General features: G+C 48.0%; 1 protein-coding gene across 3 annotated transcripts in view; it reads right to left on the reverse strand.

Moving 5' to 3' along the window:
* The window catches only part of pdlim1 (PDZ and LIM domain 1 (elfin)), a 137,839-nt gene that overhangs the window by 22,174 nt on the left and 90,436 nt on the right, over positions 1-25,229 (reverse strand). For all 3 annotated transcript variants that reach the window (XM_070865854.1, XM_070865856.1, XM_070865855.1), the window contains exon 3: positions 23,559-23,643. In XM_070865854.1, coding sequence (XP_070721955.1) covers positions 23,559-23,643 — 85 coding nt within the window. The remainder of the gene's footprint in view (positions 1-23,558; positions 23,644-25,229) is intronic.

Here is a 25,229-nt window from a genome sequence, read left to right on the forward strand (position 1 = left end):
GAGTCGGCCATTCGGCCCCTCGAGCCTGTTCCGCCATTCAATACAATCATGGCTGATCTTCTACCTCAACTCCACTTTTCCGTCCAATCTCCATATCCCTCGATTCCTATAATATCCAAAAATCAATCGATCTCAGCCTTGAATATACTCAAAGACTGAGCCTCCACAGCCCTCTGGGGCAGAGAATTCCAAAGATTCATCACCCTCTGAGTGAAGAAGTTTCTCCTCATCTCCGTCCTAAATGGCCGACCCCTTATTCTGAGACTGTGACCCCTGGTTCTAGACTCCCCAGACAGGGAAAACATCCTTCCTGTATCTACCCTGATGCAGAAGAGATTTATTTGGAGAATATATAATCAGGGATTAACAGGAAATGGAAGTGGGTCTATTTGGAGAGCTCTTTCAAAGAGCCAGCATTGACATAATGGGCTGAATGGCCTTCTGCTCTGTAAGGGGGTCATTTTTAACCTAACCCAACTCATCGAGTGAAATGGTGGGGTACATCCCATAGAAACATAGAAAATAGGTGCAGGAGTAGGCCATTGGGCCCTTCGAGCCTGCACCACCATTCAATAAGATCATGGCTGATCATTCACCTCAGTACCCCTTTCCTGCTTTCTCTCCATATCCCTTGATCTCCTTAGCCGTAAGACCTATTACTCTCCACTGACCTTGATGGGTAAAATCGGGCAATATCCCCAGTCCCACCAGATTGCCAATGGGCGGGTTAGGCTAACATTGCGCCCAAAGATTGCCAACTCCCCGTACACTCGGAAACAAACTCGGGGCCTTCTCGTCTACCCCAGTCAGTGACTGAACCCACAAGGTCAATGGGGAAGGGGGAGGAACAGAATCCGACTTATCTATTAGTGTTGACTGGACGGCAACAGCAATTACACATCCCTAAGACAGATGCTCGCTCACTATCCTCCATTCCAGCTATGTGCAAAAGCAGATCGGTGATCAGTGAACCAACAGTAAACTGGCGCTCACTCTGCACTGCAAGAACAGAGCGGAGAAAGCAAGGCTGTATCAATATAATGGGCACAACAACTCCCATTTATATCGTGCCTTTAACAATCACTTGTATTTATATAGCACCTTTAATGTAGTCAAACGTCCCAAGGCGCTTCACAGCAGTGTTATAAGACAAAACAAATACATTTAACACTGAGCCACATAAGAAGAAATTACCGCAGATGCTTGGTCAAAGAGGTAGCTTTTAAGGAGTGTCGTAAAAGAGGAAAGAGAGGTAGAGAGGCAGAGAGGTTTAGGGAGGGCGTTCCAGAGCTTGGGGGCCAGGTAGCTGAAGGCACGGCCACCAATAGTTAACATAAAATAAACATACCAAGGTGCTTCACAGGCGCAAGGATAAAAATGAAAGCTGAGACAAAGAAGGCGATATTAGGAGTGGTGAGGGTCACAAAAAGTGGGTTTTAAGGTAGGAGAGAGGTGTAGAGATTCCAGAACATTGTGCTGAGATGGCTGAAGGCACAGCTGCCAGTTGTGGGCTTAGAGTTAGGAAGGGGCAAGGCCATGCTGGGATTTAAACATGAGTGTTATGTATGTAAACATTGTAACTGTGTAAGACTTGCCATCAGAGGGCGCAACTGTTGGAGGCCCAAGGGTCACCTGCACACCCCGTGCAAGGGAGTATAAAAGGTTGTCTGCCATGCTGCTTAGGCATTCTGGAGTTGTATTAAAGAGACTAAGGCCACATCAGTTTTAGCTCACAGTACTCAGTCTTGTGGAGTTCTTCCATACTTAACAATGAGGATGGATGAGAATTATAAAAATAAAACGTTGGAGGGCCGGGAGCCAATGAGGGTCAGCGAGGACAAGGGCGAGCGGCACTGGGTGTGGGTTAGGACATGGGCAGCAGAGATACCAATGAACTGGAGCTTACGAAGGGTGGCGGATAGGAGGCGTGTCAGGAGTCCATTGGAATAGTCGAGTCTGGAGGTGACAAAGGCAGCGATGAGGGTTTCAGCAGCGGATGAGCTGAGGCAGGGGCAGAGACGGGCGATGTTACGGAGGTGGAAATAGGCGGTCTTTGGGCTGGAGAGGATTACGGGGTGGGAAACTCAGTAGGGGGTCAACTGGATGCCACGGTTGCAAACAATCGGGTTCAGCCCCAGACCATGGCCGAGGAGGGAGATGGAAATCAAAAGCCGAGAGTTTGTGGTGGCGCCAAAGACGATGGGCTTCGGTCTTACCGATGTTTAGCTGGAGGAAGCTGCAGCTCATCCACGACTGGATGTTGGGCAGGCAGGCGGACAAAGGCAGCGGAGGGGTAGAAAGAAGTGGTGGAGGGGTAGAACTGAATGTCGAGCGTACATGTGGAAGCGGACACGTCCGCAGATGATTGCCCCAAGAGGCAGCAAGTAGTTGAGGAAGAGGAGCAGGTCAAGGGTCTAGTGGCAACAGTGCAAGGCTGGGAAGAGAAGCCATTGCTGGAGACGCTCTGGCTACAATGGGACAGCTAAGTATTGAACCAAGCCAGAGGCAACAGAGAGAAACGTTGGAGGAGGAGGGTGTCGTTGAGTGATAGATTTTTGGATATTAAGGGCAGGTCGAGCGGTGACCGTAGATAGGGGTAGGAGAGAATACATGGAGGGAGAAGTTTAGGGGGGGGCAGTGAAATCGGAAGAGAGAGGGCAAAGGGAGCTGAGATGGAGATTGAAGTCACCGAGGATGAGGAATAGCTCAGTACAGAGGCTGAGGGGGGAACAAAGAGAGGGTACCTTGGTAGGAAACAAAGGGTGGGGCTTTGGGAGGCCAGTAGAGAACGAGGATTTAAGGAGGTGAGAGATGGAACTCGGTGCCAGAGGACAAAGGGGGAGTATAGTCACATACCTGTCACTGCATCGACTACCTACATTTAATCATTGTCCAACATCTCTTCACAGTGTCCTCAAACAGAGAGAGAGAGAGCAGATAGAGAGCAAGAAGGAAAGCAAGAGAGAGAGAAAGAGAGAGAGAGAGAAAAAGAGAGAGAGATAGAAAGAGAGAGAGAGAGAAAAAAAAAGAGAGTGAGAGAAAAGGAGAGAGAAAGAGAAAGGGAGAGAAAGAGAAAGAGAAAAGGAGAGAGAGAGAAAAGGAGAGAAAAAAGGAGAGAGAGAAAAAAGGAGAGAGAGAAAGAGAGCCCTGTGCACTAGTTAACATTAATTGGATCACCAGATGACGTGTATTTGCATTGAACCTAGAATATAACCAAACACACACTGGAGAAGAATTATTGGTCTTGAATGTAAAAGCAGTCAAGGAGCAAATGGTTCAGGATTCTTGTGTGTTCCTGTGAATATGTAAGATGTGAGAACTTGACTTCTGTAAATTGTGTGGCCGGGGAGAGAGGGGAAAGAGCGACACAGCATTGCGCCAATAATTATCCTTTTGATTTGCCTCCCTGTTCCCCAACCACCTCTCCACCATCGAAGGTGCTGACTGGTGCTGGGAGACGCTGTCACAGGCACCAGCTGTCCTCCAGCACCTTGCCCAAGCAGGAATACCCCTGGACAGCAAGTGTGGACAGTGGACGCAGTAGTGGAGCCTCTCTGCCCATCCTGTCCTCAGACCCATACACTTTGTGGCAGGGTCACCAAGGCGTGGGAGAGCAGGCAGGTCTGTCCCTGCTTCCAATCCAGAAACATGGAGACAAACAGAAATGATCACGGACTGGAAGCCAAACCTGCACTTTAAAAAAAAAAAAAATTCTCAGGATATGGGCATCACTGGCAAGGCCGGCATTTATCCGAGTTTCTCTGAGCAGGTGGAGGTGTGACGTCTTCTTGAAGTGGTTTTTGATACAACAGAGTGGCTCGCTAGACCACTTCAGAGGGCAGTCAAATGTGTCAACCATGTTGGCATGGGACTAGAGTCACATGTAGCCCAGGGTGCCTGGTTGCATTCCTTAAAGGGAATCGGAGAACCAGTTGGGTTTTGCCGACTATCCGACAGCTTCATGGTCACTTTTACTAATACGAGATTTTTATTCCCAGATTTTCTTTTAAACTGAATTCAAATTTTCAAATTGCCACGGTGGGATTTGAACACACAGTCCATCGATTATTATTCCAGGCCTCTGGACTACTTGACTTTACTTGTCCTATTATCTTTTGCTTTGTACTCTCATCCCTTTTGTCGTTCAATCTCTCCTGCCTTCCACCCTATCACAGACCTTCGCTTTGGTTCTTTCCTCCCCTCCCCCCTGTCCCTGCACTTGCTTTAAATCCTGTTACAGCTCGAACCTGTTCCAGTCCTGACGAAAGTCCATCAACCCGAAACGTTAACGCTGTTTCTCTCACTCCGCAGATGCTGCCTGACCCGCTGGGTATTTCCAGCATTTTCTGATTTTATCTCTGGATTGCTAGTCCAGTAACATAACAACGGCACGATTGTATCCTGGACAATACAGTGCCTTTGAACTGTTGAATAAACCAACAATAAACCATTGTTTTAAAGACTTTGAAATAAACTCAAAACAATTCAGGCGAGCATGATTTCTATACAAGTAGCCATTGCGTTTGTGTGAAGTCATCATCACAGACAGTCGAGGATGACATGCTTCCAAGTCAAAAATTCACAGGTGTTTCAATGAAGGACCTAATATTCCAGATCCCGAACAACATCCTGAAGGGTGGAAGATGCCTGTGCGTGGATTTTTTTAACGTGGGGTGGCCGTTGCACACCAGCCACCACACGGGCTTGACAGAGCTAGGTCTTGGCCCAGTGGCAAGGATTAACCAAGACGACTGGAGCCCAGCTCTGTTGCACGGACCTAGTGCGCGCACATATCGCAGTGTGGGCTGGCCCGTGCTGCCCCTGGGCCCTCGGCTCTTCTGGGCCCCGGTCACGTCCCTCTACAATCTCTCGCTGCTCCATCGCCCCGACCTCGCCGCTCCTGCTGCACCTGCCCACGCTCCAATCACCGACCTGGATCTTGGTGACGTCACTCTTCGCTGCCGTTGCTCTCCTGATCCAGCACGTGCTATACAAACCAGATCACCGAGCCAGTAGACTGTGGTAGGGATTTAGCTGATCCTCTCCAGTGCCATCAGTCCCGGGCCAAAGCACAGCGAGAAAGGGAGGCCTTATTCTGACCAGCAGAGAGAGGGTCAGCATCCCTCAAACACAACAGAAACGGAGCAGAACTTTTGTGACTATTAGTGGGTGAACAGCTTTTCTGGTGGGTGCTATCCGACGGACAAGGCCACAGGGCCCTTGTGGATTTGTGGCTTCTTTTGTAGGGGTTCTGGCCTCTCTCTGCAACAGTGTGCTTTGGCCAGGACCAGGAGACACCTCCCCTCGACCAGCTTTTGATTCTAAACTTAGTGACATCGGTTTTCTTCTTAGTTTAGAGTGGCAGAGACGAATTCCCATTAATCAGGACCAGCCTACGTGACAGGACATTGCGAGTGTGCGATTCCGTGGATAAGAAATAGGAGCAGGAGTCGGCCATTCGGCCCCTCGAGCCTGCTCTGCCATTCAATAAGATCTCGGCTGATCATCGATCTCAACACTTTCCCACCCAATCCCCATAATCCCTTGATTCCACTAGGGTCACATTTAGCTTCTTGCTTCATCCCTTAAATAAATGCAAATATAATTATAATTATAAATATAAGTATAAATGTGAGTGGATCTATCTGTAAAAGACCCTAAAATAACGCTCACATTTTTAAGCAGCTTCCTCCCTTCCTCTGACGTTCAAAATGGCGTCTGTAGCCGAGTTCTGTGAGGGAGGCCAGGGAAAAGCAACAATTCTCCAGTGATGTTCTCGGTGAGTGATCAGCCCAGCGATGTGCCGGCGATGTGTCGAAAGTTGCACCCGGTGAAGTGTGGCCGATCACCTTGCCGATGTGAGCCGAAAGTTGGGCCAGCAATTTTCCGGCAATGTGCTGGTCCAACTTTCCACTTTTCATTCAAAATGGATGATAGCAGGCCTTTTTGGGTGATATATGGGCACTTGCCCAGCGATGCGAAGTGGAAAGTCTAGCCCTAAAAATCTATCGATCTCTGTCTTGAATATACTCAACGACTGAATCTCCGCAGCACTGGGGGCAGAGAATTCCAAAGATTTGCCACCTCGGAGTGAAGAAATTTCTCCTCGTCTCTGTGTTAAATGGCCGACCCCTTATCCTTAGACTATTCTCTCGAGTTCTAGGTTGTCCAGTTAGGGGAAACAACATCTAAGCATCTATTAAAAGAAATGATTTGTGAAGCAGTTAATTATTTTAGTGGCACTTTCCTATCTTCGATTCCTTCCAGGTGGGGCATGAAAATGAGAGATGGAGAAATATATAAGCATCGACTCTGACAACAATGAACCTCGGGCTTTCTATTGGCAAAGCTAAAATGAACCATTGTGGATTCTAAAAGTTTTACAAACAGCCATCACAAACTTAGGCTTCAGTTTTTAAAAAATGGACCAATGGAAATTTAAAACAAAATGGACTGTTTAACTCGTCATCATCATAGGCAGTCCCTTGGAATCGAGGAAGACTTGCTTCCACTCTAAAAGTGAGTCCTTAGGTGGCTGAACAGTCCAATACGAGAAACACAGACCCTGGCACAGGTGGGACAGATAGTCATTGTGGGAAAGGGTGGGTGGGACTGGTTTGCCGCACGCTCCTTCCGCTGCCTACGTTTGATTTCTGCATGCTCTCGGTGATGAGACTCGAGGTGCTCAGCGCTCTCCCGGATGCACTTCCTCCACTTAGGGCGGTCTTTGGCCAGGGTCTCCCAGGTGTCAGTGGGGATGTTGCACTTTATCAGGGAGGCTTTGAGGGTGTCCTTGTAATGTTACCTCTGCCCATCTTTGACTCGTTTGACGTGTAAGAGTTCCAAGTAGAGCGCTTGCTTTGGGAGTCTCGTGTCTGGCATGCAAACGATGTGGCCCGCCCAACGGAGCTGATCAAGTGTGGTCAGTGCTTCAATGCTGGGGACGTTGGCCTGATCGAGGACGCTAACGCTGGTGCGTTTGTCCTCCCAGGGGATTTGCAGGATTTTGCGGAGACATCATCGGTGGTATTTCTCCAGCTACTTGAGGTGTCTACTGTACATGGTCCATGTCTCTGAGCCATACAGTGACTGTGGAAGGCATCACTGGCAAGCCTGATCCTGTCTGCACTTCTCAACAAGCGCCCAGGAGCAGGAATCCAGTCCCATCGCCTTCCCTAACCTGGGAAGGTTGAGCAAGTGTAGTATGATTAGCTAATGCAGCAGGGCCCAGTATGAAATCCCCAAGCTCAGCACCACACAGGTATACATTTTAGAACCGAACCCATTCTGACCACACAGAATTACACCGATGTACGGTTCACACAGGAAACTGGGGCAGAATATTGGTAAAAGCCCCATGATCCTGCACAATAAAAATTCAATCTGACTTATTGGGGTAGAGTCTGTACCCGTGGGGAGGTAGATTGTCCACAATCAGTGGGCTCCTGAAGATCACAGGGGCACTGCCCACAGTTTTCTGATACTCACTTGTGTCAAGAGAGGGATGGGGGGGAATATTGACTCAATTTACAGAGTATTTACAGCCCAGAAACAGGCCATTCAGCCCAACAGGTCCGTGCCAGTGTTTATGCTCCACTCGAGTCTCCTCCTACCCCTCTTCATCTCACCCCATCAGCATAACCTTCTATTCCTTTCTCCCTCATGTATTTATCCAGCTTCCCCTTAAATACATCGATACTATTCGCCTCAACCACTCCCTGTGGCAGCGAGTTCCACATTCTCACCACTCTCCAGGTAAAGAATTTTCTCCTGAATTCCCCATTGGATTTATTAATGACATTCTTGCATTTATGGGAGATAGTTTTCAAGTCCCTCACATGTGGAAACATCTTGTCTCTGTCTACACTATGAAATCCTTTCATCATTTTAAACACTTCTATCAGCTCACCCCCTCAGTCTAACCTGTTCCAAACAACAGAGACCCAGTCTGTTCAATCATTCCTGATAGTTATAACCTTGTTTAAATCATTATAATAATTTAGTAATTCCTGTTGAAATCTATATTCTTTAATGTGTGATTGGACAGAGTGTACTCGAGGCCCTGGATTTGATAGAGTATTGCCGATTGGATTGCCGTCTGGTTTGGATCGGACAGCCCAGTTCTTGAGCTGACTGGAAATTTCAGAGCCACCGAACGTCTGGATTTAAAATAGCCCTCGATTTGTTCCCTGTACAGCTGTGGAGGATGCTCTATTTGAGGATTATCAGCAGTGTATCAAATCTCAGAACTCAAGCCTCGATCCCACCCCCCGGCCCAGCCCTGTGAGATAGCGGACTTGGCAAAATGGTAGTTACTGGCCCATCGGTGCGAGAGACTTGAATTCATGCACAGTGCTGGGTAGGGTTGGCAACCCTGGTTGGATGTGTTTCTGGAGTTTATCATCACGTGATCTCCCGCCTCGGCCAGTCAAATAACCTGTTTCCTCATCTCCAATATTTATACAACTAATAAACAAACGTGTTCAAAGAAAATGGGAAACAAAAACATCATTTGTTGTGATTTTTCTCCCTGGATGCTGGCAGTAATGTCCAGGAGATTAATCTTTAATTCCCAGACACTCCACACTGTTGGGTTCTGACACCCCCTTTAACTCCGTTTCCCCATTAGCCCGCAAAGTTCGAACAACAGCAGACAGGCAGAGGAACAAAGGGAATGTCAAAGTTGTTCCAAATTCTTTTCAACCAAGGCTTGACTTTGAATTTGTTTTCTGTCCAGAGTGATTATCTGCACGAACATTGTTGTGTGCTGTGCATGCGCGCGTGGACTCCGCCCCTTTTGTGCATGCGCGTTCGATCTGGTCGCCTGTGCGCAGTACAATAAACGAGGGAGTTGGAGGTTGGGTCTGTTTTATAGGCAGATTATAGATATACTCTCTATGTAGTCACTTTATAGTTGCATAAGCTGGAGACTTGTTACCTGATGTACTATCAATAAGGTCTACACGGTGTATATACTATGCTGGCACCACTAAGGCGTGCAACTGGTGGAGACCGGGGTTTCCTGCCCTGGTGGCAGGGGCTGTTTAAAAGGGGAGCCACCATGCGGCTGCCTCACTCTGGAGTTATGAATAAGGGACCAAGGTCACTACAGTTTGAGTACAACACATTGCCTCGTGGAGTCATTCACAAGTACATTACAGACATAACAACTGGCGACGAGTATACGGACTTTCATGTGATTATGGCTACCTTTGGCACACTAAAAGACTTCGCAGAGGGTGATGATTGGGATGCCTTCACAGAAAGGCTCGAGCAATATTTCATGGCAAACGACCTGGCAGGGGAGACGGACGCATTGGCGGAGAAGCGTAAGGCTATACTAATGACCATGTGTGGGCCCGAGGTCTACCACCTCATCAGGGACTTGCTGGCACCCACGAAGGCCAAGGATAAGACATATGATGAGCTGACTGAACTAATTCGCGACCAACTAAAACCAAAAGAGAGCATCCTCACGGCCAGGCACAGATTCTACACTCACCACAGACCTGAGGGCCAGGAGATTGCAAAATATGCTGCAAACCTCAGGGGACTTGCGGCACTGTGTGATTTTGGCATGCACCTCAACGAAGCAATGCAAGACATCTTTGTTATAGGAATTGGCCACGAGGGCCTCCTTCACAAGCTATTATCTGCCGACACCACAGTCACCCTGCAGATGGCCATCAGCATCAGTCAGGCATTCATGAACTCGACCTGCAGCACCAAGCAAATTATTCATCCTGTGGACTCAAATCCGGCAAGTACTGTACATAAAATGGTGCCTTTCACAGGCAAGACTGTGGAACATGGCTCTGCCCAGAGCAGAGAGCACAGACCTCAGGGTTCCAGAACTCAGAGTCCGCCGAGGGATGTTAATCAAGTAGCACCATGCTGGCGTTGCGGAGGAAACCATAGGGTTCACCAGTGTCAGTTTGCTGAGTATGTATGCAAAGCCTGTAACACGAAGGGCCACCTCCAGCATATGTGTAAAAGAAATACGACTCACCATCTAGCAGAGGAGCCGGTAGATGACTTTGAATCCAGCTTTGAATGATGATTTGGCCAGCGAGGCAGCTCGGCCCCAAGAAGAAGTATATGGAGTGTATACCTGCACCACCGATTGTCCTCCAGTGAAGATGGAAGTCGAGATAAATGTCCAGTCTTCGTGGAAGTAGGCACGGGAGCGAACCAGTCAGTGATGAGCCAGGATGTCTTTGAGAGGCTATGGAATGAAAAACGACCCAAGCTGGTTCCAGTACAGGAAAAGTTGCGCACCTACACCAAGGAGCTGATCCCAGTCCTTGGTTGTGCAGATGTAAGTGTAATCTATAATGGCGTGGTGCACAAGTTACCTCTGTGGATTGTTGCAGGTGATGGTCCAACGCTACTCGGAAGAAGGTGGATGGGGAAGATCCAGTGGAAATGGGAAGACCTCTTCACTCCAGCAATCCATGTCCCCCGTGCTCAGAGGCAGAGCAAAACCTCACCTTCGCTTGGGCCAGGCACCAGAGAATAGACCAGTGCAGCACCTGAGGCACAGACCATCTATCATGGCTGCGTGACAATGATCCGACTGGAACAACCTAAAAGTACCATCCCGGCTCCAGTGGCAGGACTCTTGGGGTAGAAGATCGAATTCACTGGCACTCTTCCAGCTTTTGTGGCAGAATCGCGGGAGAGAAGGATCAAGGCAGTCGACCTCGAAGACAGAGGCAAGATGGCGTCCCTGCTGCAGCGAGGTGCAGCGTGGCTGAAAAAAAAGATGGCCGCGGCCACACCACGAGGTGCAACGCTGAGGGACCAACACGTGGTGTCTAACAAAGGATTTGATTGGGGTAAAGCCAGCAGGGTTCTCTTAAAGGAGACCTGCAACCAACTGAACTTAAAGAGACATTGTATGCATGGCAATTAATGTAACAAACCGATTAAGATTGTGAACAAAATGTTGTTGCGAGATGTCGGGAATAGATTGTCACCAAAATAGCAAGTGAGTGAATTCGGGAGGGTAAAGGCGCTGATCCTGATGCCCTGCCCCAGGTGTCCCCACAAGTTATAGGCCAGCGACCTCAGGAGGATGAAGGCACTGATCCTGATACCCTGCCCCAGGTCCATCCCATGCTACAGGCACCCGATGGCACTATTCGCCACGGACCTGGAAATGAAAATGACGCCAATACGCGCAGTCGGCCGCCGTTGCTCACCACCCGGGTGGAGACGGTGAAGCCCCCAGACCCAGTCGCTACCTCGGCCATGTCCGGGAGTGCAAGGTCAGGACCAACGAGTTCCCCAAATGGGACCTGGAACAGCCAGGTTCCCAACACCGTTAGAGAGCAGGCAGAAGATTCTGCAGCCCTCAAAGGAGGACAGGGAGGCCACACACATCTGTGGCTCTGCCCACCACTAGGCAACGGCAAAGGCCCTGAGTCCTGGCAAGGTGAGCGAACCAAGCCCACTCCACTAGCAGGGGGCACAGGCCGCCATCCGACGACTAGGACCTCATCCGGTTGCTCTGGAACCAGCGTCCTCGCATACCTGTACTGCTACCTCAGTACTGACCATGGCTGAACCATGAATGCAATCTACCTAATCCTGGCGCACGACCGTAAAACGTAACGAATGTAAGTCACTGAACCAAGGTGTCATGATACAAACTGTAACTTTGTACTTGCACTGTGTCTGATCCTGTATGTTAATGTAACGGGCCTGCTGCATGATCTCGCTGTGAGGGGGTGGGGAGGAGGGGGTAATGGATGTAAGTAGCCATGGACACACACATGGATCACACCCAGAACCCACTGGAACCTCCACTGCATCATCGAACCATCCAAACTGGTAACCACCACCCAACGTTGTGGCAAAAGGACTTGGTGGTTAACAGGGAGAGAGCCAAGCCAAAGCACAGCCAAGGTGCAAGGGCTATTGGCACTTAAGTCTGGGGAGAGCTAAGCCAGAGCACATAGTGCAAAGGTAATTGCCACAAAGGACCTGGGGGAGAGTGATGTTATAAATGCAGACTATAGATATACTCTCTGTGTAGTCACTGTGTAGTTGCATAAGATTTACCTGATTTACCTGATGTTCTATCAATAAGGTCTACACTGTGTATATACATGCTGGCACCACTAGAGGGTGCAACTGATGGAGACCGGGGTTTCCTGCCCTGGTGGCAGAGGCTGTATAAAAGGGTAGCCATCATGTGGCTGCCTCACTCTGGAGTTACGAATAAAGGACCAAGGTCACTACAGTTTGAGTACAACACATTGCCTCGTGGAGTCATTCACAAGTACATTACAGACATGAACCACATTGCTGTGCCTGGAGCTGCCACTCGAGCCTGGAGCTGCTAAATCAATAACTATACAGAAGGAGCCTCCAGGAATTTTGCCCAGAATATCGCTGAGATTATCTACACAAACATGTTCGCGGCCTTCTGAGAGAGAGAGGAAATCGGAGATGGGAGAGAGAGAGTTGGGGGGGGGGGCGAGAGAGGGAGGAGAAAGAGAGAGAGAGTGAGAGAGAGAGGGGGGGAGAGAGAGAGAGAGAGAGTGGGTGAGCGAGAGAGAGAGAGAGAGTGGGAGAGGGAGAGAGTGGGAGAGAGAGAGAGAGAGAGAGAGTGGGAGAGAGAGAGAGAGAGAGGGAGAGAGAGAGAGAGAGAGGGAGGGAGAGAGAGAGAGAGAGAGAGAGGAGAGAGAGAGAGAGAGGGAGAGAGAGAGAGAGAGAGAATGGGGGATCGAGAGAGAGAGAGTGGGGGATCAAGAGAGAGTGAAAGAGTGGGGGGGGGGGGGGAGAGAGAGAGAGAGAGAGAGAGAGAGAGAGAGAGAGGAGAGAGAGAGAGAGAGAGAGAGAGAGGAGGGAGGAAGAGAGAGAGAGAGTGGGGAGAATAGAGAGTGGGGGAGAGAGAGAGAGAGAGAGAGAGTGGCGGAGAGAGAGAGAGTGGCGGAGAGGGAGAGAGTGAGAGAGAGAGAGAGAGAGTGGGGGAGAGAAAGAGAGAGAGAGAGTGGCGGAGAGAGAGACTGGGTGGATGCAGAGAGAGAGGGAGTTCAGGGAGAGGAGGTCAGGAATTCGGTGGGGGATAAAGAGTACGGAAAGCACAGTGGGAATGGGGGAAGAACATGATCCAGGTCTAAAGAGGGGGATGAGAGCAAGAACGTGATCCACCTGGTAAGACGGATCACATTCTTCCAAACCCACCCCCTACACCCACATCACATTCTCCGTCTCCTCCCCCTACACCTGGCTGATTTCTCAGAAACCTTGGTGCGTGTGTGGTAAGTGATATCATTGGACTGGACGAAATCCGGAAGTCACGACACTGTCGCTATTAACTTCATACCCAATAAACCTGCTAACAACACGGAATGCCCCATCTATGGCAGGGGGGTGGGGTGGTGGTAAGTTCGGGAACTTTAAGGGAAGAGAAGCTTAGGAACTTGGGGGGGGGGGCGAAGGGGGGGGGGGTCATGCAGTTGGGTGGTGGGGGATGGGAGCAGGAACTTGTTTTGAGGGGGGGGCATGAGAGAAGGTCTTCACCCACGAGAGTGAGCCCTGTCTGTTCCAAGTGAGCTCTGTTCTGTCTGGAGTCGGCAGTCAGAATGGCTCGAATTACACTTCGCTAAGTCACTGATTACGAAGGCAGGGCGATTCTAATTACACATAAACTGCTGGGTGCATCTTATCCTCCAGGGGGACCAATCAGCAATCAGGTCTTGTGATCAAGCGGACCCAATCAGAACTTTAGGTCCTTTTCTGTCTGCTAAGTGAGGGCACCGATGTTTATTTCTAATTATGCCCAGATTTAAATGCAGCCTCCTGCTACAGCACCACCTAGGGGCTCCGATGCACCTCTCCTCTCCAGTGTACGCTGGGAGCATGTCACGGTTCCTTTGTTCCCACGGGGAGAGTGATCGGCACTATCGGGAAGCAAAGGCACTGCCAGCAATTTTCAGAGAAGGCAGATTCCCAAATCGTTGCCGAGGCAACAGAAAGGGTCACTTTACAAGTGTATAAATGGGGGGAGCTCAGGGAGGGGCTTGGAAACAGGTCAAAAAGCCCGGGAGCAATGTGCCCACGGACTGGTGTTACCGGCAGCAGCTTGGCAGCGGTTAACAACAAGCACGGACTGAACTTTTTAAAAAAAACTTGATAATCTCAGAGTTGAAGCCTCGTGTGCCTTTAAACCCCGGTCACACCCGTGTATAATCCTGTCATGTTTCCAGGGAAACCGAGTTTCCAAACACAACAATAAAGCTGAGCAATGACTCTGAACCTTAAACACTGGCAGCATAGATAAAAGAGGATCTTAAACATTTACAAACACGCACGCACACACATAACCAACTGCTCGCCCATGGTGCTCCTCATGGGCAGTCTGGGACATGGGCTGGGGGAGCGGGGAGAGGAGCGGAGGGACAGGAAGTGGGCAGTTGTGTGAAGTGAGGGATGCCCGACACGAGACTCCCAAAGCAAGCGCTCGACTCGGAACTCCTACACGGCAAGCGAGCCCCAGGTGGGCAGAGGAAATGTTTCAAGGACACCCTCAAAGCCTCCTTCAAAAACTGCAACATCCCCACCGACACCTGGGAGTCCCTGGCCAAAGAGACCGAAGTGGAGGAAGTGCATCTAGGAGGGCGCTGAGCACCTCGAGTCTCGTCGCCGAGAGCATGCAGAAATCAAGCGCAGGCAGCGGAAGGAGCGTGCGGCAAAGCAGTCACACCCACCCTTTCCCTCAACCACTGTCTGTCCCACCTGTGACAGAGACTGTGACTCTCGTATTGGACTGTAGAGTCACCTGAGAACTCACTTTTCAATTTCGAGGGACTGCCTATAATGATGAAGTAAGGGATGAAGCAGGAAGCAAAATGACTATACACACAGGCTGGCAATCGATAAATACAAGAACAGTGCAAACATGCCACGTGTTATACTGCCACACTCTCCAACCTCCACTCCCATCGTTGGCCCAACAGCAACTCAAACCCCAGGGTACCTCTGCTCTGGCCCCGGATACTAGAAATTGCTTACGGATTCACCTGATTGGTTTCCGATTATCTGGCAACTTGGGAGTGGCAAAGTTCAGGGCCCGAGGAGAATGGAGACTTCAGTACCATACTGCGGGAGTGCCGCACTGGCGGAGGTGCAGTCCTACAGATGTGGCGTTAAACCGAGGCCTTGTCCACATGTTCAGGTGGACACACAGGACCACATGGCAACATTTGAAGAAGAGCAGGGGAGATCTTTTGGTGTCCTGGCAAATATTTATCCCTCAACCAACTCAATCAAAACAGATTATCTAGTCATTTATTTCATTGCAGTTTGTGAGAGCTTGCTGTGCGCAAACTGGCTGAAGCATTTCCTACATTACAATAGTAACTACAATTCAAATCTCACCTAAAAGGTTATACGCAGAATGGATGCTCCTGGAGTGTATCTAATCTAAAGGTCGGTCAACTGGTTGTAAAGGATCTCCCTGAGGATGTGATAAGGCACTATATAAATTCAAGTTCTTTTCTCTTTACTTCTATTATATATTACAAGCCCTTGCCTATCATTAGATCATCTTTCCTGTCAGCCACCTCAGAGTTCAAAAGTTATTACTTTTCTTTAAAAGAAATCACTGCTACCTTCAAAGGGCAGTCACTGAGTCTAACAATGACATTCCATTATCTAACAGCGACAGGGGATAGAGACATCTTATTAACAGCAAGTCATGGCACACACCAATGAGTGGCCAGACTTTGAAAAATCATGGAAAAATCTGACCTGGGTCACGCCCACTCCAAAATCTGCTGATGTTCAGTCGACTTGACCGCCACTGAATGTAGTAGAGGAACATAGGAACACAATCAGGCCATTCAGCCCCTGGAGTCTGTTTCGCCATTCAATCAGAACATGGCTGATCTGCACCTCAACTCCATTTACCTGCCTTTGGCCCCTATCCCTTGATCCCCTTACCCATCAAAAATCTATCTGTCTTGGTCTTGAAAATTGACCCATCCGCAGTTCGAGATATGCACTCATTATAGGCAGTCCCTCGGAATCGAGGAAGAATTGCTTCCACTCTTAAAATGAGTCCTTAAGTGGCTGAACAGTCCAATACAGGAACCACAGTCCCTGTCACAGGTGGGACAGATTGTCGTTGAAGGAAAGGGTGGGTGGGACAGGTTTGCCGCACGCTCTTTACGCTGCCTGCGCTTGAATTCTGCATGCTCTCGGCGACGAGACTTGAGGTGCTCAGCGCCCTCCTGGATGCAGTTCCGCCACTTAGGGTGGTCTTTGGCCAGGGACTCCCAGGTGTCGGTGGGGACGTTGCACTTTATCAGGGAGACTTTGAGGGTGTCCTTGTAACATTTCCTCTGCCCACCTTGGGCTCATTTGCTGTGAAGAAATTCCGAGTAGAGCGCTTGCTTTGGGAGTCTCGTGTCTGGCATGCGGACAATGTGGCCTGCCCAGCGGAGCTGGTCAAGTGTGGTCAGTGCTTCAATGCTGGGGATGTTGGCCTGGTTGAGGACACTAACGCTGGTGCGTCTGTCCTCCCAGGGGATTTGCACTATCCTTTGTGTGAAAACATGTTTTCTGATTTCATTCCAGAATGGCCTAGATCTAACTTTAAGATTGTGCCCCCGTTTGCAGGATTCCCCTACCAGTGTAAATAGCTTCTCTGTATTCCTCCTACCAAATCTCTGGTGAATCTGTGCTGCCCTCCCTCTGAGGCCGATATATCCTTCCTGAGGGGCGGGGCGTAGAACTGAACAGTCTCCAGATGGGTCTGACCAGAGCTCTGTACAACTGAAGCATCACTTCTGCTCTTGACCCAGCATTCCATGAACCTTTCTGATTGCCTTTTGTACCTGTGCACTAGCTTTTAGTGATGTGTTCCTAGATACCCAAATCTCTTTGCTCCTCCCCAGTCTCTCCCCATGAAGAAAATACTTTGATTTGTCGTTCTTGCCTCATAAGTGGATGACTTCACACTTTCCCACACTGAACTCCATCTACCACAGGTTTGCCCACTCACTTAGTCTGCCGATGACACTTTATAACTTCCTAATCCTAATTTGTGCCTCCTAAACACTGGTTAGGCCACAGCTGGAGTACTGCGTGCAGTTCTGGTCACCGCATTACAGGAAAGCCGTGATTGTACTGGAGAAGATACAGAGGAGATTTACGAGGATGTTGCCGGGAGTGGAGAATCTTAGCTATGAGGATAGATTGGATAAGGTAGATTTGTTTTCATTGGAACAGGGGAGGCTGAGGGGAGACCTCATTGAGGTGTATAAAATTATGAGGGGCCTAGATATAGTGGATAGAAAGGGTGTATTTCCCTTAGCAGAGAGGTCACCAACCAGGGGGCATAAATTTAAAGTAATTGATAGAAGGTTTAGAGGGTATTTGAGGGGAAATTTCTTCACACAGAGGGTGGTGGGGTCTGGAACTCACTGTCTGAAAGGGTGGTAGAGGCAGAAACCCTCACCACATTTAAAAGTTACTTAGATGTGACCTGAAGTGCCGTAACCTACAGGGCTACGGACCAAGAGCTGGAAAGTGGGATTAGGCTGGATAGCCTCTTGTTGGCCGGCGCGGACACGATTGGGCCAAAATGGCCTCCTTCTGTGCTGTAAACTTCTATGATTCTACATAACTCACTGTGCCTCCTAAATTACTGTCATCTGCAAGCATTTTGATATACAACTCTCTATTCCTTCATCCAAGTCATTAATAAAAATGGTGAAAAGCCAAGGCCCCAGTCGCGATCCCTGAAGAACATCACTCCTCACATCCCGTTAATCAGAGCGTGTTCCCTTTATCCTGACGCTCTATCTCCTACCTCCCAACTATTACCAACCTAGATCACAGAGTACCTCCAACTCTGTGCGCTTTTCATTTTGCTAATAAGCTCTTGTGCGGAACCTTATCGAATGCCTTCTGGAAATCCATACAGACAACATCCATTGACAATCCCTTATCCACCACATTCATGATCAAAAAATGCAACTCGATTAGTCAGATATGACTGACACTTCACAAATCTAGACTGACTCTCTTATCAGTTCATACTTGTCCAAGTGCTCTCTCTGCAGTGTAATATCATCATGTTTCCAAGATAAGACCCTTTCAAGGCACTCCAATTCTGGCCTTGATTCCATTAGTACAAACAATATGGTGGAAACCACTTACTACAAGAGTCTCTCCATGATAAGCAGCTAATCAATATATCAGGAGAAATGCCTTCACCCAGAGAATGGTTAGAATGTGGAACTCGTTCCCACAGGGAGTGCTTGAGGCGCTTTGCGACGATGCAATTAAGGGAAAGCTGGATAAGCACTTGAGGAAGAACGGAAGAGAAGGAGGTGCTGATAAGGGAGAGAGGAGGTAGAGTGGGAGGAGGCTCATGTGGTGCATAAACACTGGCTTTCACCAGCTGGGTCGAATGGCCTGTTTCTGGGCTGTAAATTCGATGTAAAAATTCGATACCATAATCTTTTATAGCATAGAAGGAGGATATTCATCCCATTACCCCTGCGCTCGCTCGCTGAAAGCGCTTTCCATTCAATCCCATTTCTCTGCCCACTTGCCAATTTTCTTTTTCAAATATTTATCCAATTTCCCTTTCAAAGCTGTTGTGACTCTGCTACCATGTTTTTGGCAGGGCATTCCACACATAAAATAAATTCCCCTTATCGCTCCCTTAATTCGTCTGTGAGTTTAAGTTTTTGCCTTTTTTAGTTACCATTAGAAGCAGTGAACTATTTATCTAATCAAACACCAATCTATCAGAACTCCTCTTAGTAAAAAGAGTTGCGGCCTCTCTAGTCTTCCTTAGTAACGAAAAGCCCCTTATCTCTGGTATCAACCTAGTGCATTTCTTCTGTACCTTCGAGAGGCCTTGACATCCTTCCTAAAGTAACTGCAGCCTAACCAATCATATGTATAGGCTCGGCATTACTTCTTTACCCCAACTGATAAATCTTAGGATCCACTGCACTATTTTCTTTTTTTAAAACCGCTTTATCAACTTATCCTCCCATTTTTAAAGATTTGTGCATCTGACCCCTTCAGATTCTCTGCTCCCAACATAACATAAGAAATAGGAGCAGGAGTCGGCCATTTGTTCCCTCGAGCCTGCTCTGCCATTCAATAAGATCATGGCTGATCTGATCTTGGCCTCAACTCCACTTCCCTGCCCGCTCCCCATAACCCTTGACTCCCTTATCGTTCAAACATCTGTCTATCTCCACCTTAAATATATTCAATGACCCAGCCTCCGCAGCTCTGTGGGTAGAGAATTCCAAAGATTCGCAACCCTCTGAGAAGAAATTCCTCCTCAGTTCCATTTTAAATGTGTGACCCCTTATTCTGAAATAGTTCTAGATTCCCCCACGAGGGGAAACATTCTCTCTGCATCTATCCCTCAGAATCTTATACGTCTCAAAAAGATTACCTCTCATTCTTCTAAACTCCAATGAGTATAGGCCCAACCTGCTCAACCTTTCTTCATAAGACAACTCCTTCATCTCAGGAATCAACCTAGTGAACCTTCTCTGAACGGCCTCCAATGAAAGTATATCCTTCCTTAAATAAGGAGACCAAAACTGTATGCAGTACTCCAGGTGTGGCCTCGCCAATACCCTGTACAGTTGTAGCAGGACTTCCTTACTTTTATACTCCATCCCCCTTGCAATAAAGGCCAACATTCACATGCCTTCCTGATTACTTGTTGTACCTGCCTGCTACACCTCCACTACTTTTACAGTTTTACCATTCATGTATGTTTCCTCTCATTCTTCCTTGAAAACAATACCTCCTCAGAATTCTCTACATTAAATTTCACCCAACATCCCTCTGCTCAATGAACCGACCGGGTTATGTCCTCCTGAAGTTGCTGATAATGCTCTCCATGGCTACGCACACTTCCTATTTTTGAATCTTCCTCCAACTTTTAAGAACACAAGAACATAAGAAACAGGAGCAGGAGTCGGCCATTTGGCCCCTTGAGCCTGTTCCGCCATTCAATAAGATCATGGCTGATCTGATCATGGACTCAGCTCCACTTCCCTGCCCGCTCCCCGTAACCCTTTACTCCCTTATCGCTCAAAAATCTGTCTATCCCCGCCTTAAATATATTCAATGACCCAGCCTCCACAGCTCTCTGGGGCAGCGAATCCCACAGATTTACAACACTCTGAGAGATAGAAATTCCTCCTCATCTCAGTTTTAAATGGGCGGCCCCTTATTCCAAGACTATGTTTCCTAGTTTTAGTTTCCCCTATGAGTGGAAATATCCTCTCTTTTTCCACTTTGTCGAGCCCCCTCATTATCTTATGTTTCAATAAGATCACCTCTCATTCTTCTGAACCCCAATGAATATAGGCCCAACCAACTAAACCTATCCCCATAACTCAGCCCCCTTTGTATCATCTCCGGAATCAACCTAGTGAACCTTCTCTGAACAGCCTCCAATGCAAGTATATCCTTCCTTAAATACGGAGACCAAAACTGTACGCAGTACTCCAGGTGTGGCCTCACCAATACCCTGTACAGTTGCTTCCCTGCTTCTCTGCTTTTATACTCTATCCCCCTTGCAATAAAGGCCAACATTCCATTTGCCTTCCTGATTACTTGCTGTACCTGCATACTAACTTTCTGTGATCATGCACAAGGACTCCCAGATCCCTCTGTACTGCAGCACTTTGCAATTTTACTCCATTTAACTTATAATTGACTTTTCTATTATTTCTGCCAAAGTGGATAACCTCACATTTTCCTGCATTATACTCCATCTGCCAAATTTTTGCCCACTCACTTAGCCTGTCTATATCCCTTTGCAGATTTTTTGTGTCCTTCTCACAACTTGCTTTTCCATCCACCTTTGTATCATCAGCAAACTTGGCTACATTACACTCGGTCCCTTCATCTAAGTCATTAATATAGATTGAAAATTGTTGAGGACCCAGCACTGATCCCTGCGGCACCCCACTAGTCACTGTATGCCAACCGGAAAATGACCCATTTATCCCGACTCTCTGTTTTCTGTTAGTTAGCCAATCCTCTATCCATCCTAATATATTACCCCCAACCCCGTGAACTTTTATCTTCTGCAGTAACCTTTTATGTGGCACCTTCTGGAAATCCAAATACACCACATCCACTGGTTCCCCCTCATCCACCCTGTTCGTTACATCCTTAAAGAACTCCAGCAAATGATATTGTGCTTTCGAAATATAAGAATTGGACACTGCTATTTACATCACTTCAGTCCGAAAAACTCCCCATGAGCCACTACACTCCTCTCGTACTTCCTTTCATTGCATTAACAAACCTTGCACAGACCACCTTCTGAAACACCAGTTGAAAATCCACGTACACAACATCCACTGCATTGCCTTTGTCATCTGCACACTCCATTAACTTCTCAAAGGAGCCTACTAAAATTCATATTGCCTTTAAAGATCCCCACGGCACTATTTTGAATAAGAGCGGGGGTGTTCTCCCTGGTGTCCTGGCCGATATTTATCCCTCAATCAACATAATAAAAACAGATGATCTGGTCATTATCAGATTGCTGTTTGTGGGAGCTTGCTGTGTGCAAATTGGCTGCGCATTTCCCACATTTCAACACTGACTACACTCCAAAAGTACTTCATTGGCTGTAAAGCGCTTTGAGACGTCCAGTGGTTGTGAACGGCGCTATGTAAATCCAAGTCTTTCTTCTTAATAAATCTAAGCTGGCAGTCCCCGCCGTTACATTCGGCAGGGTTCCGAGGGAAGCCTATTCTCCTGGGTTTCCCCAACCACAACTGCCATCTCCCCGCAATCAAATAGCCTCCAGGTACTTGATCTAAGCCCACGCACGGAGACCAGCGACTTTGACGAAGTATTTGAGAGCTGTCAGTGGCACCGCAGCAGGAGCTTGGGCACAAGTCGGGGTCACATAGCAAAGGATTTCAGTGAGTTGGGGAAACTGGGAGATAATGTCGGATGGGGAGGGGAAACATGGTACGGGACTTGTGACGTGTATGTTGTTTTGCACCAGTTTAGAGGGTGGAAGATGGGAGGTCAGCGAGAAGGGCATTCAAGAAATGGAGCCTGAAGGTGACAAAAGCGTGGGTAAGGGTTTCAGCAATGGAGGGACTGAGGTAGGGGAGGAGGTTGATAATAGATAAAATGTGGGGTTTGAAGTCCTGCTGTGGGTTGAACAGGACAGTAAAGTCTTGCAACTATCAGGGGCATCTGAACAAGTGACAGGGGTGTGGATTGAAGTTGGTGGTGAGGGAGTGGAGTTTGTGGTAACGGACAAAAACAATGTCTAGTTGGAGAAGCTTCTGACTCCGCCTTACTTGATGCCCAGCAGGCAGCCCGACAAGGGATGGTGGGTTCAAGAGAGGTGGTGGAAAGGAAGAGCAAGGCCACATCAGCGTACCTATTGAAGCTGGGTGGGTAATGGGGGTTGAGGATAGCAACAGCACCTTGGTATTCCAACTCTCGTCCATCTCCACACAACTCAAGTAGAGAGGTGTAAGGAGTGAAATACCGATTTTAGCAATTGTAGTAGCAATAAAAATGACTTTAGTTGGATCAGGTCTGAATATTTCCAATTTTTACACCCAGTATATATGGGTGGGCCAGATCCCACTGCTAAGAATGAGGATTTCACTTCTGTCTGATTCACAGGAGGTTACCGAGTAGAGCAGGCCTCGAGTGCCAAGCCCATTGTTTGGTTGTGAGCCTATAGAGCGAGCGTTGGCGGGCTGTGTGACTATCAGGGGCATCACAACCAGTCCCAATCCTGTCCTCAACTGTCATGCACACACATGCACGTTCCAGCAGGGACCACTCTATATTAACAAGCAAGGGCGGGAGGCTCTGGGTGACATTTGACCTCCCTTGGCCCAGGGTGTGAAGGTTAACTGTCACCTGGCTGAAACCAGCAAGCCGCGGACGGACCGATGGTCAAACCTGGGACATTCTGCTCTTGTGTATCTCAGTCACACGCTGCCTTACGGAAATCCAATTGGAAGTGTAATGTATACACTTGTGGGGATGGTCACAGGTTGATAAAACTGTTGAGCTGTGAGTGGCTTAGCCAGTCACGTGATGTTCACAAAACTCAATAAAACCCCAGCCAGTTGGGTTCGGGGGATCCACGATGAGGCAGGTGGTTGTGAGCCTGGTGGATGAACTGGTAATGTGTAGTGTGATTGTTAAACCTTTGCTAATAAACCAACTAGTTCTTAATAGCAATGTGTTGCTATGAATTCTTAAGCAAAGAACCCATGAAGCAAATACGTTACAGGAAATTATTTGAAATGTTTGCAGGAAGTACCTCTCTACATATACAAGTTTCAACTTCCTTTATGTAAAAAGCGGTGTGTGCGTGCGTGTGTTTTTAAGTAAAGCTCAGTAATAGTTTGAAGAGATAGAAGAATATTTCACACAAATTATGCAGTTTTTTGGAGGGAACGTCAAGGCCGAGGTGACCTTTGAACTTAAGAGGCTGTAGTTTCAACACATGGGGGATTGTGGGGTTGGAGTTTCAGCAGGAGGTCACCGGGGTTTACCTGTTGATCCGCCATCAAGTTCATCCTATATGGATGTTGCTTCCCCTCCTCGTTAGTCATCGGTGACCAAATTTTGGAGTCAGACCTATCAAAGGGAGAGGAAAAAAAGACACATGAACAGACTTGTATTAATTATTCAGTTTCACAAAGTAATCAAACTTATTGTAATGTATTTGCTTCATGGGTTCTCTGCTTAAGAATTGATAGCAACACATTGCTATTAAGAACTAGTTGGTTTATCAGCAAAAGGTTTAACAATCGCACTACATATTACCAGTTCATCCACCAGGCTCACAACCACCTGCCTCATCGTGGATCCCACAAACCCAACTGGCTGGGGTTTTATTGAGTCTTGTGAACATCACGTGACTGGCTAAGCCACTCCTAACTCAACAACGCTATAAACCTGTGAGCATACTCACAGTGCATACATTACACTCATATAGGCTCTAAGCTCTGGAATTTCATCCCTAAACCTCTTCGCCTCTCCTCCATTAAGACACCCTTAAAACCTATCTCTTTGATGAACCTTTTGGTTACCTGCCTTGTATCTCTATTGGCTCGGTGTCAAATTTTGTTTGATAATGCTGCCGTGAAGCACCCTGGGAAGTTTTACTTCATTAAGGAGGCTATATAAATAAAAATTGTTGTTGTTGAGAACGGGGAACTCAGGTCTCATGGGGTTTGCTCCAAAAAGAAGCATGTTGGACAAGTAGAACACCTGTATACAGGCACTGAGGTCCATCTACCGGGACATGCAGCAACTGGCGGGTTTACAAAGCAATAAAACTTGGAGGGGATGCGAGAGTTGGGGCTAGATTATCTTCCATTGGGATGGCATAGCCAGCGTGACCTCATTCTATTTCCCTTGGTTAACTATGCATCAGTCCTGGCTCAGTGGGTAGCACTCTCGTCCGAGTCAGAAGGTTGTGGGTACAAGTCCCACTCAGGGTCTTGAATGCAAAATCTAGGCTGACACTCCAGTGCAGTGCTGAGGGAGTGCTGCTATGTTGGAGGTGCCGTCTTTTGGATGAGACGTTCAACCTGCCTGCTCTCTCAGGTGGACATAAAAGATCCAGTGGCACTATTTCGAAGAAGAGCAGGGGCGTTATCCCCGGTGTCCTGGCCAAGAGTTATCCCTCAATCAACATCACAAAAACAGATCATCTTGTCATTATCACATTGCTGCTTGTGGGAGCTTGCTGTGCGCAAATTGGCTGCCGCTTTTCCTACATTACAACAGTAGCTACACTCCAAGAAGTACTTCATTGGCTGTAAAGCACTTGGGATGTATGGTGGTCATGAAAGGCGCTATATAAATGCAAGTCTTTCTTTCTTAATAATGTGGTTGGGCTCCTAGCTCTATTTACAGCCTTTATTGGGATTCTTCTTGGGGGCGGGGGGGGGGGGGGTGAGAAGAGATATGTGAGGGTCCTCTGGGACTTCTTAAAAGGGCCGAGGGAGACATTTTTAGTCTCAGTTTTCTCAAGGCCTGAGCCCCAAAATATTGAGACCAGTTGAATTGTTACTGGCAAATTTGGCAAAGAGAGAGCCAGTTATTGGCACCAAGGATAGGAGGTCCGTGAAGGCCTTGGTTCAGGCCTCGCTTAAGGATGTGGCCTAGACAGTGAGGGCAACCCCACCATGGTGGAAACCCATTCCACCTCCTCA

This window comes from Pristiophorus japonicus, chromosome 22, assembly GCF_044704955.1.
Source record: "Pristiophorus japonicus isolate sPriJap1 chromosome 22, sPriJap1.hap1, whole genome shotgun sequence".
NCBI classification, from domain to species: domain Eukaryota; kingdom Metazoa; phylum Chordata; class Chondrichthyes; family Pristiophoridae; genus Pristiophorus; species Pristiophorus japonicus.